The sequence below is a fragment of the Hyaena hyaena genome, unplaced genomic scaffold, assembly GCF_003009895.1.
Source record: "Hyaena hyaena isolate Hyena2069 unplaced genomic scaffold, ASM300989v1 scaffold_12, whole genome shotgun sequence".
NCBI lineage: Eukaryota > Metazoa > Chordata > Mammalia > Carnivora > Hyaenidae > Hyaena > Hyaena hyaena.
The window spans coordinates 6,363,086-6,381,753 of record NW_024080644.1 but is presented as its reverse complement, the minus strand read 5'-3'; the positions used below and the strand labels follow the sequence as shown (position 1 = coordinate 6,381,753).

General features: G+C 37.7%; 1 protein-coding gene across 1 annotated transcript in view; it reads left to right on the top strand.

Annotated features, from left to right (window-relative positions):
• CFAP47 (cilia and flagella associated protein 47) overlaps positions 1 to 18,668 on the top strand; it is a 500,885-nt gene that overhangs the window by 303,267 nt on the left and 178,950 nt on the right. Inside the window, exons 47-50 of the mRNA XM_039256279.1 lie at positions 1,528 to 1,724; positions 2,615 to 2,758; positions 3,351 to 3,524; positions 13,096 to 13,207. Of these exons, the coding sequence (XP_039112210.1) occupies positions 1,528 to 1,724; positions 2,615 to 2,758; positions 3,351 to 3,524; positions 13,096 to 13,207 (627 nt within the window). The remainder of the gene's footprint in view (positions 1 to 1,527; positions 1,725 to 2,614; positions 2,759 to 3,350; positions 3,525 to 13,095; positions 13,208 to 18,668) is intronic.

The window sequence follows — 18,668 nt, the reverse complement described above, 5'->3', positions numbered from 1 at the left end:
ATTTTTATAACTATTTTCTCATTTCATGGAGAGTAAGAAAATGGTGACCTTCAGAGAAAAAATGAGTGCTGATTAGAAGGAAAAGGCCAACATAGAAGCCTACCCACCTTAAGAACTGCTGTTAACTATTGACTTAAGGTTAATGATATAACAAGGTGATATTAGAAGTATTATTTGGTCATGCCTCTTTCTGCTTCCCTTGGTTTTTAACTATGGAAATATTATTTCTATCTGCTAGTCATGCTGCAAATTATTTTGATTACTGTGGGACAGAGTACCCCTAAGTCATAGAAATGTGGCAGACAGGGACGCCTGGGAGGTTCAGTTGGTTGGGCATCCAACTCTTAATTTCAGCTCAGGTCATGATCTCAGGGTCCCACTTAAGGTCTATGCTGAGCATAGAGGATTCTCTCTCTCTCTCTCTCTCTCTCTCTCTCTCTGTCATGCTTGCACATGCTCTCTCTCAAAATAAACTTAAAATAATAAATAAATAAATAAATAAGAAATGTGGCAGACCGTAACGCTCAGCACATATTCCACATATCTATTTTATTTTATTTTTCTGTCCCCATTCAGTTAGATAGAGCCATGGGTTTTATTCTGGCCAGTTAACTGACCCTTGGGACAATACAGGTGCCAGGAACAACCACCCTTGCACAGTTGAAAATCCCTATGTAACTTTTGACTCCCCCAAAACTTAACTACTAATAGCCCACTATTGGCCAGAAGCCTTATCAATAGCACTAACGGTTGATTAACATACATCTTGCATGTTATAGTATTGTTTACTGTATTCTTATAATAAAGTAAGCTAGATGAGAGAAAATCCTAAGAAAGAGAAAATACATTTGCAGTCCTGTATTGTATTTATTGAAAAAATTCTGTGTATAAGTGGACCTGCACAGTTGAAACCTATATTATTCAAGGGTCATCTGTAATGTGTATTGTTTTTTTAAAAAATGTTTATTTATTTTGAGAGAGAGAGAGAGAGAGAGAGAGAGAGAATCCCAAGCAGGCTCCACATTATCAGTGCACAGCCTGACACAGGACTTAAACCCATGAACTGTGAGATCATGATCTGAGCCGAAATCAAGAGTTGGACACTTAACTGACTGAGCCACCCAGGCTCTCCAATGGGAAGTATATTACTTTTGAGTTGAGCACTGAAAAGCCTGTGAACAACTTTCAGCCACTTTTCTTCCCCTGACCTGTCAACAAAGGAAGAGAGGTGTTCCTGATAGTATAGTTACAAACTAGTGGAATCTTTCACAGCGTGGGTCCCTGAGTGACTTCATGGAGTAGATCTTCCTGTGACCTATGCAAGATATATTCTGTCACTGATAAATAAACTTGCTTGTTATGCCCTGGAGATTTAGGAGTAGTGTATTACTTCAGGATGAGAGAGTCTCTTCTAGATTATACAATATCATTACATACAATAGTATTAAATATTGCTTTACCTCATAATGAATTTTAGGATTTATGTCATCAAAAATGATTAAGCTATTTTTTAAATGTTTTTGATAGTTGCAGATGGATCCGTTCTAGTTCCTTTACGATTTATTCCTCTCAGCGCTGGACGCTACCCTTGTAAAATTTTGCTGACATCACGGTATGATGTGCGTGTCTATTGCATTGAAGGCATAGTAAATGAAGAAGGCCCAGAGGCCAGGCTTGAATTTGAAACACCAGCATTTGAAGCCCTTACTCAGAATATTCCAATAGTAAGTGCAGACATTTTTTGTACTTTTCTTCATGCCCACTGCCACCGTCTCAATTAAAGTCCTCCAAGCCTTCATCTTGTACTATTATAATTACTAATTGCATTATCAGCTACCATTTGTTTTTCCACATTGATGTCAGAGTTTTTTTCCTGAATATAAATGTTACCATGTCACTTACGTCACTCATCACATTTGTTGGATCTCCTTCCTTAAAAAATTAATTCAAACTTCCTTATCATCACATTGCTACTCAAAAGGAATTCCTTGTTCTCCCAGGAAGAGTTATGATCTCTCTAGTTTCTCTACTTCAAATTTGGTTGTGATCTTCACAATCAAGATGGGTTCGTAGGCACTAAGAACAATGATTGGCTGTAGCTTGGCTATCAGAGTGATACTACAGCATAGAAGAAAGTTATATATTTGTAAGGAATGTTGAATTTCCTAGACTAGAAGTTGGCTTTTCTTTGTTCGTTTAACTATTAAAGATATAACAAAAGTCTACTCAACGCATAGAAATTTGTTCTGATGAGATATGTAAGCTTTGCTGTCTGAACAATCTGCCAGATAGATTGCCCATAATTAGGAGTAGAATGTGTAATTCTAAGACCGTTTGATAATTTTAACCATAATTAGTAAGTTAAACAAATATTTCTTTAACAATGAACCCATGGATCAGCCTATATGACATTGAAAAGTAGACATCCTCATGCTTTATGTTCACATTGTTGATAGTCGTTCTTAACAACTATGACTTTCAAGTGGTAATTTCTCTGAAATGTAACTTAAAATATAATATATAATTTTATTAAAAGCACCAGGAATTAATATCTAATTCAACTTCATCTGCATCATCCCTCTGACATGTTTCTACATTTTTTCCCACACTTTAGAATAACAAATCAAAGAATGAATGGAAGTATCAGGTTACTATAGAAGGAGAATGGTTTTATGGACCTTCTGTTTTATATGTTGGACCAGGTGAAACTGTGCAGTATCCTCTCACATTCAGACCTATTTTGCAGTGTGAAATTATGGTATGAACTTATTTTTTCCCCTAGTATTAATAATGTTGATAAACTGATGTATGATATTAACCTGTCTAATTTATGATAAATCTTTTTGCAGAAAAGTTATATCTTCTATGATTTTGATCATCAGTATTCACCCTGCTTGAAACTTTAATAAATGTTTTAACTTGAATCTGAAATTCACAATGCCACTGGCCGCCAGTACTTGATGTCTAGATTATTTTTACACAAAATGTTTAACAAAGTAAAATCATTGTTCCTTTGTTTTTATTCATTAACGTGTGTGGTACTTCAGAGAATACTTTCTTAAGACATATTCCTTTGACAAGGACATAAAAACGCATCAAATTGCTATGTATGAGAAGGCCTATATAAACTCTGTCATTTAGAGAAAGTCCAGAGAAATACAGAGCTTTCACAGGAAATTCATCTTTATTCATTCAGTAGAAGCATTTAGACAGACACGGGAAAAGTCAATGACTGACATCTCCTTGAAAGCTCATTTCATTAATCAGATTCAAAGTTAATCAGATAGCAGAGATTGTTCGGTATCTGACTGGGACTCCTATAGAGCTGAAATTTGGCTGATTTGTCACAGGGCAAGCTTACTCTACAGAATGAAACAGATGGTATGGAGCATGTCTTTGACATAAAAGGGATTGGAAAAAGACCCCTGGCCTTGGAACACATCGTTATAGACTGTCAAGTAGGAGAAGTGACATATAAATCCATAATGGTGCCCAATTATACAAAGACCATCCAAACATTTAAGGTAAGATTTTTTTTCTTTAAGTCTGAAAATGTTTTCAAAAGGACCATATTGAATTATATGAAATTTCAAAACCTCTTAATTTTACTTGACTAGGTGAAGCAGTGTCACCTAAGGAGATGCTTAGAATTCTCCTTTTTGTTAGGCCAAGAACTATTAAATTTCTTTTCAATTGTCAAGTTGAAATAGCATCAAACAAGTTTTATATGTAAGTATTAATATATAATCATAAAGCAGATTAAAATCTACCTATTTGAATCATGTACTTTGATCTGAAGAAATTGGGTATGAGAGGCATTTTCAAAATATTTTGGACAGCTCATACATACAATTTTAATGTGAAATCTGTAGACACAAAATTTCAATAGAGTATCCTATCATTTATCAGCATGAATAATAGTGGGAATGTGAAGAAGTGCATAATTATTTACATCTTTATTTTTTATGAGGCCTTTCACTTGGCTTTCCTCACTTGATTTAACTCAATCCTAAAATTAATTTTTTTCACTCCCCGCTCCCACATTTATCTACAAATTGTGGTGTGCCCAAGAGAATCTTTGAAAGAAGATTCACATACCTATCCATCATAGGTGCCTGATTTTCAGAGGGTATTACAGAAGTCTGGAAATTCTCTGGGTTTGCCTTCTGATTTTTTTTTTTTTTTTTGTAATCCTGAAAATAATATGTGCTTTGATTTTCTTCTTTTCTTAATGGCAAATGGAGTGAATATTAAGAACAAAAATCTCAGGGCGCCTGGGTGGCTCAGTCGGTTAGGCGTCCGACTTGGGCTCCGGTCATGATCTCACGGTTCGTGGGTTCGAGCGCCGTGTCGGGCTCTGTGCTGACGGCTAGCTCAGAGCCTGGAGCCTGTTTCGGATTCTGTGTCTCCCTCTCTCTCTGACCCTCCCCTGTTCCTGCTGTCTGTCTGTCTGTCTCTGTCTGTCTCTCTCTCTCTCTCTCTCAGAAATAAAAACATTAAAAAGAGAAAAAAAGAACAAAAATCTCATCTTGCCACTTCCCTACTGAAACTTGTTCTGTCATCTCTTCCCTTCAGGATAGAATCCATGCTCCCTGAAGTGGCTTTTGCTGACCTTTAAAAACTCATCTGCTCTCATAGTTTGTGGGTTCAAGCCCCACTTCAAGCTCTGACCTGAAGGAACCTCCGTCAAATTCTGTGTCTCCTTCTCTCTCTGCCCCTTCCCTGTCTGTGCTCTGTTTCTCTCTGTCTCTTAAAAATAAATAAATGTAAAAAAAAAAATTTAAAGCTCATCTGCTTCTTTTCGTCTCCTGGCACGCTTGGCCCCAGAAGCACCTAGCCCTGTGTAAACAATTTCCTTTTGCTCCTGTCTGGAAATCTCTACCCTCCTCCCTATCTTCCATTTCTCTGTTTGCCTTACTCCTCTTAGTTCTTTAGGGCAAGTCTTAGACGCCACTTTTCCTAAATAATGATAAAAAGACATTTTCAAAAAACGATTGGAGGGCACCTGGGTAGCCCAGTCAGTTAAACGTCTTCTTTTTTGTTCTTTTTTTTTTTTTTTAAGTTTTTTAAAATTAATTTCTGAGAGAGAGAGAGCCCACGTGAGCAGGGGAGGGTCAGAGAGAGAGGGAGACACAGAATCCAAAGCAGGCTCCCGGCTCTGAGGTGGCTGTTGGCATAGAGCCCGACACGGGGCTCGAACCCATGAATCCTGAGATCATGACCTGAGCCCAAGTCGGACGCTTAATCGACTGAACCACCCAGGCACCCCAAGCATCTGACTCTTGATCTCTGCTCAGGTCATGATGTCACAGGTCATGAGTTCAAGCCCCACATCAGGCTGTCTGCTGACTGTGCAGAGTCTGCTTGGGATTCTATCTCTCCTTCTCTCTACTGACCCCCCATTTGTTCTTTCTCTGTCTCTCTCTCTCTCAAAATAAATAAATAAACATAAAAACTTTAATAAAAATAAAATTTTGAACAGCTTTTAAAATTTATGGATTATAAAATTAAGGGTTAGATGCGTTTCATGCACTTTGACATTTTTTTTTACCTGTTCCACCATCATACATACTATTTCATATTGTTATTACCTATTTATTGTTTTCCACCAGGTTATAAACTGAGAAAAGGGGCATGCCTCTCTTATGTACATATTTATACCTAGCATAAATTATAGTATCAAACACATAATAGCTTTCCAAGGAAGATTTTCCATATTTTTATATTTAACGTCTTTTTTTTGAAGTTTTTATTTATTTATTTATTTGTTTATTTATCGAGAGAGAGAGAGAGAGAGAAAGCAAGCACAAGTGGGGGAGAAGCAGAGAGAAAAGGAGAGAGAGAACCCCAAGCAAGCTCTGCACTGTCAGCACAGAGCCCAATGCAGGGCTCAGACTTAGGAATTGTGAAATCACGACCTGAGCCAAAATACAGAGTCGCATGCTGAACCAAATGAGCCACCTGGGTGCCTGCCACATATTTCTATAATTAAAGAGCTCCAACAATTATAAAAGAACAGAAATGTATTTAATATTTAAGAAAAATTTTTTTCCTAGAGATATTATCAATAGATACAATATCACCTTTCTTTATTTGAAATTTACCATTGTTTTAAAATTTAAAAAAATTTTTTAAATTTATTTTTGAGAGAGATAGACAGAGCATGAGTGGGGGAGGAGCAGAGAGAGAGGGATACACAGAATCCAGAGTAGGCTCCCGGTCTGAGCTGTCAGCACAGAGCCCGACATGGGACTCAAACTCACCAACTGTGAGATCATGACCTGAGCTGAAGTGGGACACTTAACTGCCTGAGGCACCCAGACACTCCATGAAATTTACCATTGTTTTTAATCAATGCAGGATGATGAGCACTATGAATTTTGCCATTTCATTTCATTCATAATATTTAGTTTATTGCTTGCTTTTCAATGGAAATTCTGTTGGGGAACAATTGAGGTAGTACTAAGGAGAAAGGCTGAGCAGAGGATCTTTATACTTTGAGCTTTCATCATACACTTGCTTTGGTACCACTGAAATCCTTCTGATTCTCCATCTTCATCCCGTCTTCTGTGAAATGAATTTGACTTCTGTGCACTCAAGATTGATTGACATTCTTTACCCTGCTCTTTTTCTCATTCAAAATCTTTCTCTTTGTAGGATTATTTCCCTTAATCTGTAAATATTCTCTTATTTTTCCATTATAAGAAAAAACTTGGGGTGCCTGGGTGGCTCAGTGGGTTAAGCATCCGAGCTCGGCTCAGATCATGATCTTGCACTTTGTGAGTTTGAGCCTCATGTCAGGCTCTGTGCTGACAGCTCAGAGCCTGGAGCCTCCTTCAAATTCTGTGTTTTCCCCTCTCTGTCTCCCTCCCCAACTTGTGCACTCTCTCTCTTTGTGTGTGTTTGTGTCTCTCTCTCTCAAATAAATAATAAACATTAAGAATTTTTTTTAAAAAATAAGAGAAAACTTGTCTCTATACTACTCCTTTAATTATTATCACCTTTTTAAATTATTTATTTTTTTAAGTTTTTACTTAAATTCCCATTAGTTAACATATGGTGTAATATTGGCTTCAGGAGTAGAATTCACTGATTCATCACTTACATGCAACACCCAGTGCTCATCCCAACAGTTTCCTTCCTTAATGTGCACACGCCATCTAGCCCATCCCCCTCCAGCAGCCCTCACTGTGTTCTCTATATCAACTCTTACTGTCTTTATTGTCCATGATTCCTAAACTTTTTGAAAAAGTGATGATTACATGTTGACTTCTTAATTTATGGTGGTCAGTTTATAGCTCTTCTTTTGTGCTGAAACCGCTGCCACAGATCACACTTGCCTTTTGGTCAAAAATGATCAGCTATTTGACCAAGGGATCTGCCTCAAAATTCCTGTAGTGTTTGGCAGTGTCGGTCTGCCTTCTTAACACTCTTCGCCATTTATTTTATACGATTCTGTATGCCTCACTTCCCTGCCATTTCTTGCTTTTGATTCTTATTTATCTGGTTCCTTTATTCCTCTAACCTTCTGATGTCTTTTCAGGTTTGCATCTTCCGAAGTATCCGTATGCCTTTACAACATCTCACTTGGCAGTTTCTTGGCTTCAAACTGCCATCTAGATACAAATGCCAAATCCACACTTTTATTCAAGGCGTGTATTATCTCAGTCCTTCATTCTCAACTGCTATACACCTGCACTTTGACAGTCTGCTAACAACTCAAGCTCAGTGTATTCTTTACAGACCTTTGTTCTGTTTTTCATTACTGCTAGTAGTCATTTTTATGCCTTTTTAAAAAGCCTTTTCACTCCTATTTCATCTTACTGCTACAAGAGTAGTTTTCAGTAGGAGGTCGTAACTTCCTTAATATGAAAGAGAAAATTAAAAATCAAAGAACATAATTGGGATACAGGTACATTGCTGTGGAAACTAGTTCTGCAATAAGGAAAACAAGAGATATGGGACTTCCAGAATGGTAGAGTAAGGAGTTTCATAAATCAGCTTCTCCTTAAAAGCATTAAAACACTGGCACAAGTTGTCAAAATGAAAATTTTCAGACCCTGAAATTAAACAAAAACTTAAGACAATCTGAGGAATATTTATTGAAGAAAATCTTGGAATCTTGGTAAGATTTGTGGTATTTTTATTTGGCCTCTTTCTATCCCCTCTCCTCAACTCCTCAATCTTGCAGCGATAATAGCTATGAAAACTTGCAGCCTTGCAAACAAAGAAGAGGCAGAGTGAGTATGGATCTCCTCATAATTCCCATCCTCAGGACATTGTCACAATTTGACGTTTCTTGCAGCTCCCTCTTTAGCAATGCCCCACTAGCGGAGTATTGCCATTCCCTGACTTGTCCCAAATCTTGCTCTGTCGGAAAGGCCCTGTCTTCAGGATATTTGCCAAAAAATACTCAGCAGTTATTATTTGACACTGTAGGTGCCTGAGGCTACAAAAACAGCTCTGCCCAACAAGAGTTTGGCCAAAAACTTGAAAAGAATATCTGGAGAGTGAGAGGTCCTTAGGGGATTTTAATAGCTCTGACGTAACCCTGGGGAGCAAGCAGGCCACACGCATGGGTAGCATCGTGCGCTTGACCAGAGAAGCCCTGAGAGGGTGCCAGGTTTTCCATCTCCATAGACATAGAGACACTATGGAAGCTGGAAGCGAAGGCTAAGGCAGCGCTTTCAGCTCCCCGAATGCTGAAGGTGTGTCACAACACAAAGGCAGTGCTCCGCAACAAAGGGTAGACAGTTTACCATTCTCAGGCGTCTAAAGAAACCTCAGACAAATTATTGCTGGCCACTAAGCTAACTCAGCGGGGACTTGAGTCTTCACATGCTGTAGTGAATGCAGGATGGACAAGATTGGTCCTGAAAAGTCACTAAACCAGCAGAGAACAAACAAGAAAAAATAGAACAACAAAAACAAACCGTTGGGAATTAATGATCTGATTCCAAAACTGCCTATATTGCCTTATCTAAAAGGCACATTTTTCCACAGCAAAAATTATGAGACAAATAAATAGGAAAGTGTGGCCCATACACAGGAAAATAAGCAGACACTAGAAGCTGTCTCTGCAGGGCGCGCATGGAGGGTTATCAGACAAAGACTTTAAACAAGCTTTTGTAAATATGTTCGATGAACTAAAAGAAATCTTTTATGAAGAATTAATGAAAAGTTCCAATAAACAGATAATAGCAATAATTATTTCGAAATTATTTAAAAACTGGAGTTGAAAGTACAGTAAAAGAAAGGAATCATTCATTATATGGACTCCACATTTTTTCTAATTTCCTTGGGATTTCTTTTTTGGCATATTGGTTATTTAGGACTGATTTTTTAAAATTTTTTTTATTTTATTTTATTATTATTATTTTTTTTTTTTGAGAGAAAGAGAGTGAGCAGGGGAGAGGGGCAGAGAGAGAGAAAGAAAATCCCAAGCAGGCTCTACACTCAGCACAGAGCCTGACAGGGCCTTGATCCCACAACCCTGGGATCATGACTTAAGCTGAAGTCAAGAGTCAGCTGCTCAACCAACTGAGCTACCCAGGCACTCCTATTTAAGGATTTCCCAAGTTTCTTTCCATTTTTTATTTCTACTTTAATTTCTTTGTTGTCTAAGAAACATACTAGAGATGATTCCAGCCCTTTTAAATTTATTGAGGTACCTTTTATATCCTAAGACATAGTCTATCCTGGAGAATATTCTATGGGTAGTTGAGACATACTAAAGGGCATCCATGAAAATCCCACAGTTAACATCATACTTAAAGGTAAAACATTGAATTATTTTCTCCTGTGGTCAAGAACAAGACAAGGATTTCTACTCTTGCAATTTCTATTTAACATTATACTGAAGATACAACTAGTACAGTTAGTTTAAGAATAAGAAATAAAAGGCATTTACATTGGAAAGGAAGAAATCAGACAGTCTCCATTTATAGATATCATGATCTTATAAATAGAAGATTCTAGGGAATTCATGAAATATATTATCAAAACTAATAAATGAATTTGGAATATTTGCAGGATACAAGATCAATATACAAAAATCGATAATTTGTAGCAGTGAATAATTCACAATGAAATTAATAACCAAATGATTGATTTTTGTCAAACTGGTTCTAAGCATTTTATTCTTTTTGATGCAATTGTAAATAAAAAATAAATGCTTAGGAACAAGTTTAACAAAAGAAGAGCAAGACTTGTACATTGAAAACTGCAAAATATCCTTGAAGGAAATTAAATTCCAAATAAATAGAAAGACATTTCATGCTCATGGATCAGAAGGCTTAATATTGGTATGATGTCCTTAATATGCAAATTGATACATAGATTCAACACAGTATCTATCAGAATCCCAACTTATTATTATTATTATTTTTTTTTTTTTTTGCAGAATTTGACTAGGTAATCGTTTAGCTTATACAGAAATGCAAGGGACACAGAAGAGCCAAAGCAATCTTGTGAAGTAAAAAGTGGACAGCTCATACTTCCTGATTTTAAAACTTACTACCAACTCCTAACTACAAAACTATGATATTAAGGAAAATGTGTTACTGGCTTAAGGTAGACATATAGGTGAATGGAATGCAATAGAAGGTCCAGAAGTAAACCCTTATAATAATGGTCAATTAGTCTTTAACAAGGATGCATAGAGAATTCATGGAGACAGAATAGCTTCTTTTAAAAATATGGTGCTGAGACAACTGTATTGTCAAACACAAAAGAATGAACTTGGACCTCTAACTCATACCATATGCAGAAGTAAACTCCAAATGGATTGTAGACCCAAATTTAATAACTAAAACTATAAAAATCATACAATAAAACATAGGAGTAAATCTTCAGGAATTTGAGTTAGGCAATTGTTGTTTTAGATATGAAAACAAAACCACATGTGACAAAGCAATAAATATAAATAAACAAATTGAACTTCAAAGTTAAAATGTTCGTGCATCAAATGAAAACATAGTGAAAAAAACAACCCAGAGAATTAGAGAAAGTATCCATACGCCATATATCCATAATAAAATGAGAAGTAACATTGTTTTTAAGGGGCGCCTGGGTGGCTTAGTCGGTTAGGCGTCCGACTTTCACTTAGGTCATGATCTCGCGGTTCGTGGGTTCGAGCCCCGCGTCGGGCTCTGTGCTGACTGCCTGCTCTGAGCCTGGAGCCTGTTTCAGTCTGTGACTCCCTCTCTCTCTGACCCTCCCTTGCTCACGGTGTCTCTCTCTCTCTCTCTCTCTCCTAGAAATAAATAAAAAATATTAAATAAAATAAAATAAAATGTGCAAGGAATTTATTTTTTTTAATGTTTTTTTTTTATGTTTTATTTATTTCTAGGGGAGAGAGAGAGACAGCGTGAACAGGGGAGGGTCAGAGAGAGAGGGAGTCACAGACTGAAACAGGCTCCAGGCTCCGAGCTGGCAGTCAGCACAGAGCCCGACGTGGGGCTCGAACCCACGAATCGCGAGATCATGACCTAAGCGAAAGTCGGACGCTTAACTGACTAAGCCACCCAGGCACCCCAAAATGTGCAAGGAATTTAAATAGTTCCCCAATGATCAATAAGCACATGAAAAGATGGTCAACATAGTAACCATTAGAGAAATGCAAATCAAAACCACAGTCAGATACCACTTCACACCTATGAGTATGGCCATCATCAGAATGGCAGATAGTAAAATCTTTGTGAGAAGATGGTGAGCAATAGGAGCCACGATGCCTTCCTTGTTGGTGAAAAAGAAAATGGTGCAGTCATTTTGGAAACCAGTTGTGGAAAGCAGTAACACCAAAGATTAAACATTGAGTTACCATATGCTCCAACAGTTCCTCTCCTAGTTAGATGTATGTCCATAAGAGATGAACATCTGTGTCCACCTTAAAGCTTGTATATGTTTTCATCACAGCATTGTTCATAATAGACAAAAGTGGAGAGAACCCAAATTTCCATCAGCTTATACATGGGTATACAAAATGTGGCATATCACCCAATTTAGTATCGTTTGTCAGTGAAAAACGATATACAGATATGTGCTACAATATAGATGAACCTTGAAAACATGCCAAGTGAAAAAAGCTTATCACAAAAGACCACATATTATCTCTGTTCTATGAATTCTTCAGAATAGGCAAATCTATAGGCACAAAGTAGATTAGTATTTGCCTAGGCAATGGGAGGTAGTGAGATGTACCATTCAGTAATCTGAAGGTTGGATTTAACCAGAGTTATGGCCAAATCCTGCTTAAATAGTCTTTATTTGTTCTAGTAATACTGATGTAAAATTCATTGAAATTGTTCGTCTTTTGTACATAAAAATGCATAAGAAAATTTTGCATGGGGGGGGCCACGTGAGTGGCTCAGTCAGTTAAGCATCCAACTTCGGCTCAGGTCATGATCTCACAGTTCGTGGGTTCGAGCCTCGCGTCGAGCTCTGTGCTGAGAGCTCAGAGCCTGGAGCCTGTTTCAGATTATGTGTCTCCCTCTGTCTCTGAGCCTCCCCTGCTCACGCTGTCTCTCTCTCAGAAATAAATAAAACATTTTAAAAAAAGAAAGAAAATTTTGCATGGTCCGTAAAAGATATTCAAGTTGTCTAAACATCAGTGGTCTTGCTATAAGTAGCAACAGAAAATAAGCATTTTTTTTAAAGAATCATTTTCCTTGTTCTGCTTTTTCAAAAGGCTCTCATCAGATTTTTCCTTTACTATATGTAGTATTTTTCTGGTTTGCTTTTCATTTAAAGGTGAACAGTTTTGGAGCGCCTGGGTGACTCAGTCGATTAAGCATCTGACTCTTGATTTTGGCTCAGAGCCCTACATTGGACTCCCTACTTTCAGTGTGGAGCCTGCTTTCAATTCTCTCCTTCCCTCTCTCTCTGCCGTAGTGCACGCACACACTCTCTTGTGAGTGGTCTCTCTCTCTCTCTCAAAATTTAAAAAAAAAAACTTAAAAATAAAATACTTAAAAAATAAAGGCGCACAGTTTTAATGGTAGTATTTACATTTTCATTTCTTTCTATGCTTTAGCTTGTTATACGAATTTGATGTAAATATTGGAATTATGTAATTCTTTGAATTCTCTTGTCTAGGTATCTTCAGATCTTCCAATGGTGTGGGGAAGTCCAGCCATCACCATAGACCCTGATAACACAATTCCATATATTCTACACATTTCGCCTTGGAAACGTGGTATATTCAAAGGTAACAAACCATTAGTAAAACATTATTAACCACCACACTAGGACAGATATATGATGAGAAGAAAGAGAAAATATAGTTTATATTTCCCCTTTCTAATAAATGACCCAGAGGGAAATTTAGTTTTCCATTTCGGTCATTAGCTTTCTGAATAATCAGAGCTTTGGGACGTGCATTTTATGTCTAGTGCTATACTCTATTGGCCATTTATTTGAATTCATTTATTGGACAAATTTCTAGAAGTAGAAATATTTAGTTAAGAGTATTTAAATTTAAAATTGTGATAAAAAGGGCACCTGGGTGGCTTAGTTTGTTGAGCATCCAACTCTTGTTTTCAACTCAGGGCATGATCTCATCCAACCTCACATCCAACTCCATGCTAAGCATGGGGCCTGCTTGGGATTCTCCCCTTCACACTCTCTGCCCCTTCCCCACTCACACATACTCTCGCTCTATCTCTCTCAAAATAAATAAATAAACATTTAAAAATAAATTAAAAAATAAAATGTGATAAATAACTTTAAATACTTTTACCCATTTATGAGCCAGATAATAGCTTATGAGAATGTCTGTTAATGGGAATAGGTCTTATAAAAACAAGCATATGCACTTAACTGATATATGAAAAAATAGGTTAAAGTCTTTGGTGTGTGAAGTTTTCTTCCTTTGTCTCTAATAAAGCATTCATTTATGCACATTACCGCATTGATCCCTGAACATAATTGCTTGCATGGGAATAGTGGTGAGGGGTATTCCCATAAGCTTTTGAAGGGAGGGTGTGTGAGAAGCATAGAAGAAAAAAACAAGAGAGAATGTGGGAGGGATTTAAATGTCCCACAGCGGTTGGCTCCTGCTGATGAAATCATTATAATGTAGGTAAATGGGTAGTATAATTTAGAAGTATATTAAGTATACATCTAGTAGCAATCTTGTGCTCCCTGGAAGAACTAGTATCTCATCCTTGCTTCCCTCAACAAAGAATGTTTTAGGAAAGGGTCCATACTGAGCATAGAAGGGTCTACACCTAGTATGCCAACGCTATTACGAAGGAAAAGGGAAATTTCAGAATGGCAAACATTCTGATCCAGTCAATACCACTGTCATAGAATGTGCTATAAAGCAAGAGCCAACCTGCATACACCCACCTCGCATCCACTGTTTGCTTCTAGCGGGCTTGACCTTCCATGTCACCACAGTGATAGTTATTAGCATCTTCTGAAATCTTCCCATCACTTTTCACATGTTTGGCTTTACAAACCCAATTAATATTTCTCTCTATTTTAGATTTTAGGCTGTAGTGAACCTCTTCCTAGCATTTCAATAAAATATCATATTTTGTCATTTTTTTACGTAATGCAGAAGATTTGAATTAATTTTCAGAAATCTAAATTTCAGTTCTTATTTTGAGAATCAATTGACAACGCTCTTACTGTTGGATTTCCGCTTAGTTTTAGAATGTTAACTAGTCTTTGTAAAGGACAGTGAATCATTCAGATTTGCCATTATTAGTTTTGATAAACATATTAAATCTCAGTTTCCTTTTCTATGAAAGGCAGAGAATTCTGCAGTGTATGAGAAATTACATATGAGGAACCTCACATTCCAGCATTGTTGTGTTAGAAATGTTAATGACTCACTTAAACAGAACAAAGCCCCAGTTCTATGAATCAGACTCTTAGAGTTATGGAAATGGAGCTCCAAATAATTAAGTAATCATATTTAATATGTCTTTCCTTTGGATAGTCACTTTTTGTTCATCTCGGCAGCCTTTTTGAGACCGTAAAATTTCCATATTTCCATCATATTTTCAGTGAACAGATATGGACTCATTTAACATGCTGGTTTAAAGGAATTTGGGGAAGTTAAAGGCAACTCAGGGTACATCGTTTGGTGACAGTGAATTAGCAAATGTTGCTGGCTACACACGATGAGTTGCCAGCTTCATAATTTTGATAACTATTTGCAAGACACTATCATGATTGCTCTTTCCAGGGCGCTCCCTTAGGGTTGAATTCATGTTGACATTATGATTGGAAGAAGCTGAGCCTGTAAAGAAGGCCCACTCCATTTTTATTGATACTGTGATTAGAAAAGTTCTCCAGTATTTCAGTTAGTGGAAATTGCTTCTGAACAACTGTTAATCTGACGTGATATTAAAAAGAAAAAACTAGACTATAAACTTTTCATACATATATGAGAATATTCCTACTTGTGCTGGTTAAAGAAGTGTACTCATGTGCATGTGTACATCACTGGTCTAAAAAAAACTACTCCTTTTCAGCCTGTTCTTAATTATATAACAATTATTTACTAAAGTTCTATAATTTGGGAAGCCTTGATAACTACAGTAGTTGTGAACAAAGCTGACATTCAACCAATTATGCACTGTTTGTTAAAATATTGTAACAGATGCTTTTCCTCATATGTTGGCAAATACTCAATTGTTCGAGCTCCACTATGGTAAAACCCTTGCCACTGTAGTCACCAGCGCTCCTCCATCAGGCTCCTCAGGACTCCCCAACAAGCCATTGACAATCAAAGGGTTAACACATGACTTATCAGCAGGCCCCAGGACTTCCATCCCATGTCCTTTCTGATTGGCCGGATTAGAATATGGGTTAATTATTTCGAATATCAGACATGGATACAAGAATGAGTATCATGGCTCCTGCCTTCTAGGAACTCCTATCTGGTGGTAGAAATAGGTATCTATAAATCATCTCAGTGCAAGGTACAGTCTGATATACCAAAAGTTTAAACATGGCATGGGAGAGCATGGTAGCAGGAAATATTGACCCTAACAGTGTGGGTGTGAGAGATCTTTTTAGAGGATAAGGGGTTTGATTTGGACCTCAAAGGATAAGCTGGGATTTATTAGCCAATATGGTGGCGAGAGCAATAGAGCAGAGGAAACCTTATTGAAAACACAGAGAAGATACTTCATGTCAATAATGAGTAGAAAGGTGTGCCTGCAGTGTGAGTTTACGGTAGGAAATGCAGGTGGAATACAGTTAGAAATACAGGCAGACTTTGATGGGAAGAGTTTTGTTTTACTTCTTAGTGCAGTGGGAGCCATTGAGGATTCTGAAGGGCTTCAGTCAACAGAGTTTTAAAAATAAAAATCTAGAGGTAAAATATAAAACAGAGACGAGGGGCCAGAGAGGGCAGTTAGGTCTGAGAGATCTTTTAGGAGCCTTTAGCAGTATTCTAGTTGATCATTTCTCACTATTTGTGCATCTTGAGAAAAGAGTTTAATTACACGTAGTTTAAATGAAAGTTGATCACAGGAAGCACTCTGAGAGAATGGGAAGGTAAGATGCTGAAGGGAGAAAGTCAATAAAAAGTAAGCTAGATAAGGAACTACTGCTGAGACCTGGGGAAGCTCACAGGGGACCCTCAGAGAGAATTGTCATGGCAAAGGGTAAGCAAATTGTGGTAATTATCCATTAACTCCTGTCCATCATTGGCTAAAGTTTGCTCTTTAGGGCAGATTCCCATGGCAGTGACTCAATCCCCACTGGTAAAGTCCTAGAAAACCAGTGCTGTTTATGGAACTGTCTGCAGAGATTTTTGTTGGGCACTGAGAGTATCTATTATAGTGGGGATCATGCCATATTGATTGGTAGGTAGAAATTTTGAAAAGTTGATGGATTTGGAATTTTCGCATAGCCTGCAGTGAGCTACAATCATGTTTTAAAGTGTGTGATGTGGAGAATTGAATTTGAATGCCTCTCTGGCAATGGAACAAAAAGTGCACATTGACCATCTTAAGTGAAAGTTAAGGGCCTGCTGAACTAGACCATTGGCAGTGGATTAAAAAACGGAGGGGCTCTTTTAAGAGAAATAAAAATAGGAAATCATGCTGTAACATCTTGGGCTTCCAGAGATTCAAACTCTGAGATGGGAGATTGTTAGGACATTTATTAGGGGGATATTATGATCAACACTTGTGAAAGGGAAGGTAAGAAGGTTTATTGACCAGGGGGAGAAAGAAGTTAGGCTTCTTGACAGGCCCAGTGAAAGCTTTTACTCAGCTCAGTTGGGGCCTCCTAAGCTAGGGTGGCCCTTTGGAGTTGTCCCAAATTAAGAGAAGGAGACTGAGCCTTTATGCTGCTGTGTTGATCAGTCATTAAAAGTGGACTGCATGTGGAAGGAGATTTGACCTTGGAGGAAGCATTTTTTTTTTTTTCAATTCAGTGTCATGGCCAAAGGGACTGACCTGATTTTCATACTCGAATATCATTCCCTATAGCTACAGAAATAAGTCCTTCATTCCTAACAAGGAGTGTGGTTAGTGCAGTACAGTGTCCATCACAGCTGCATCTGATGCACATTGGATATAGAGAGATGAGGGAGAAAGGAGAGTTGAATTTGCTTCTGATAGTAAGCAACACTAAGAAAGGTGTTATAATTAACTGTGAGATATGTCAACTATACTTCCTTTTATTTTTTATTTTTTGGTACGGTATATTTTATTAAGTGCAATTTTAGCAATTTGTGAGGCAGTGCCTTTGGGGGTTTCTTTTTTTCTTTTTTTTAAACTTAGTTTCACTTTATTTTTTTAATCATTAATTTTTTTTCTTAAATAGTTTATTGTCAAGTTGGTTTCCATATAACACCCAGTGCTCATCCCCACAAGTGCCCTCCTCCATGCCCATCTTCCCCCTTCCCCTCTCTCCCACCCCCATTATCCCTCAGTTTGTTCTTGGCATTCAAGAGTCTCTCAGGGTTTGCCCCCCTCTCTCTCCCCAACTATTTTTCCCCTTCTTCTCCCCTATGGTCCTCCGTTAAGTTCCTCCTAATCCACTTATATGTGCAAACGTATGGTATCTGTCCTTCTCTGCCTGACTTATTTCACTCAGCATAACACCACTGAGTTCCATCCATGTTGCTACACATGGCCAGATTTCATTCTTTCTCATTGCCATATAGTATTCCATGGTATAGATAAACCACATCTTCTGGATCCATTTGTCCGTTGATGGACACTTAGGCTCTTTCCATGTTTTAGCTATTGTTGAGAGTGCTGCCATGAACACTGGGGTCCGTGTGCCCCTATGCATCAGCACTCCTGTATCCCTTGGGTAAATTCCTAGCAGTGCTATTGCTGGGTCATAGGGGAGTTCTGTTGTTAATTTTTTGAGGAACCTATACTTCCTTTTAAAAATATTTTTGTTAGGGGCACCTGGGTGGCTCAGTTGGTTAAGCATCTGACTCTTGGCTTCAGCCCAGGCCATGATCTCATGGTTTTATGAATTTGAGCCCCGCATTGGGCTGTGACCTAACAGCACAGAGCCTGCTTGGGATTCTCTCTCTTTCCCTGCCCCTCCCTGGCTCATACTCTCTCTCTCTCTCTCAAAGTAAATTAATAAACTTAAAAAACACAGTAATTCTTTAGTAAGAATAATCCTTAAGTTTATTTTAATTGCAATAACAATGTGTTTCATGAATATGATTTTAGATA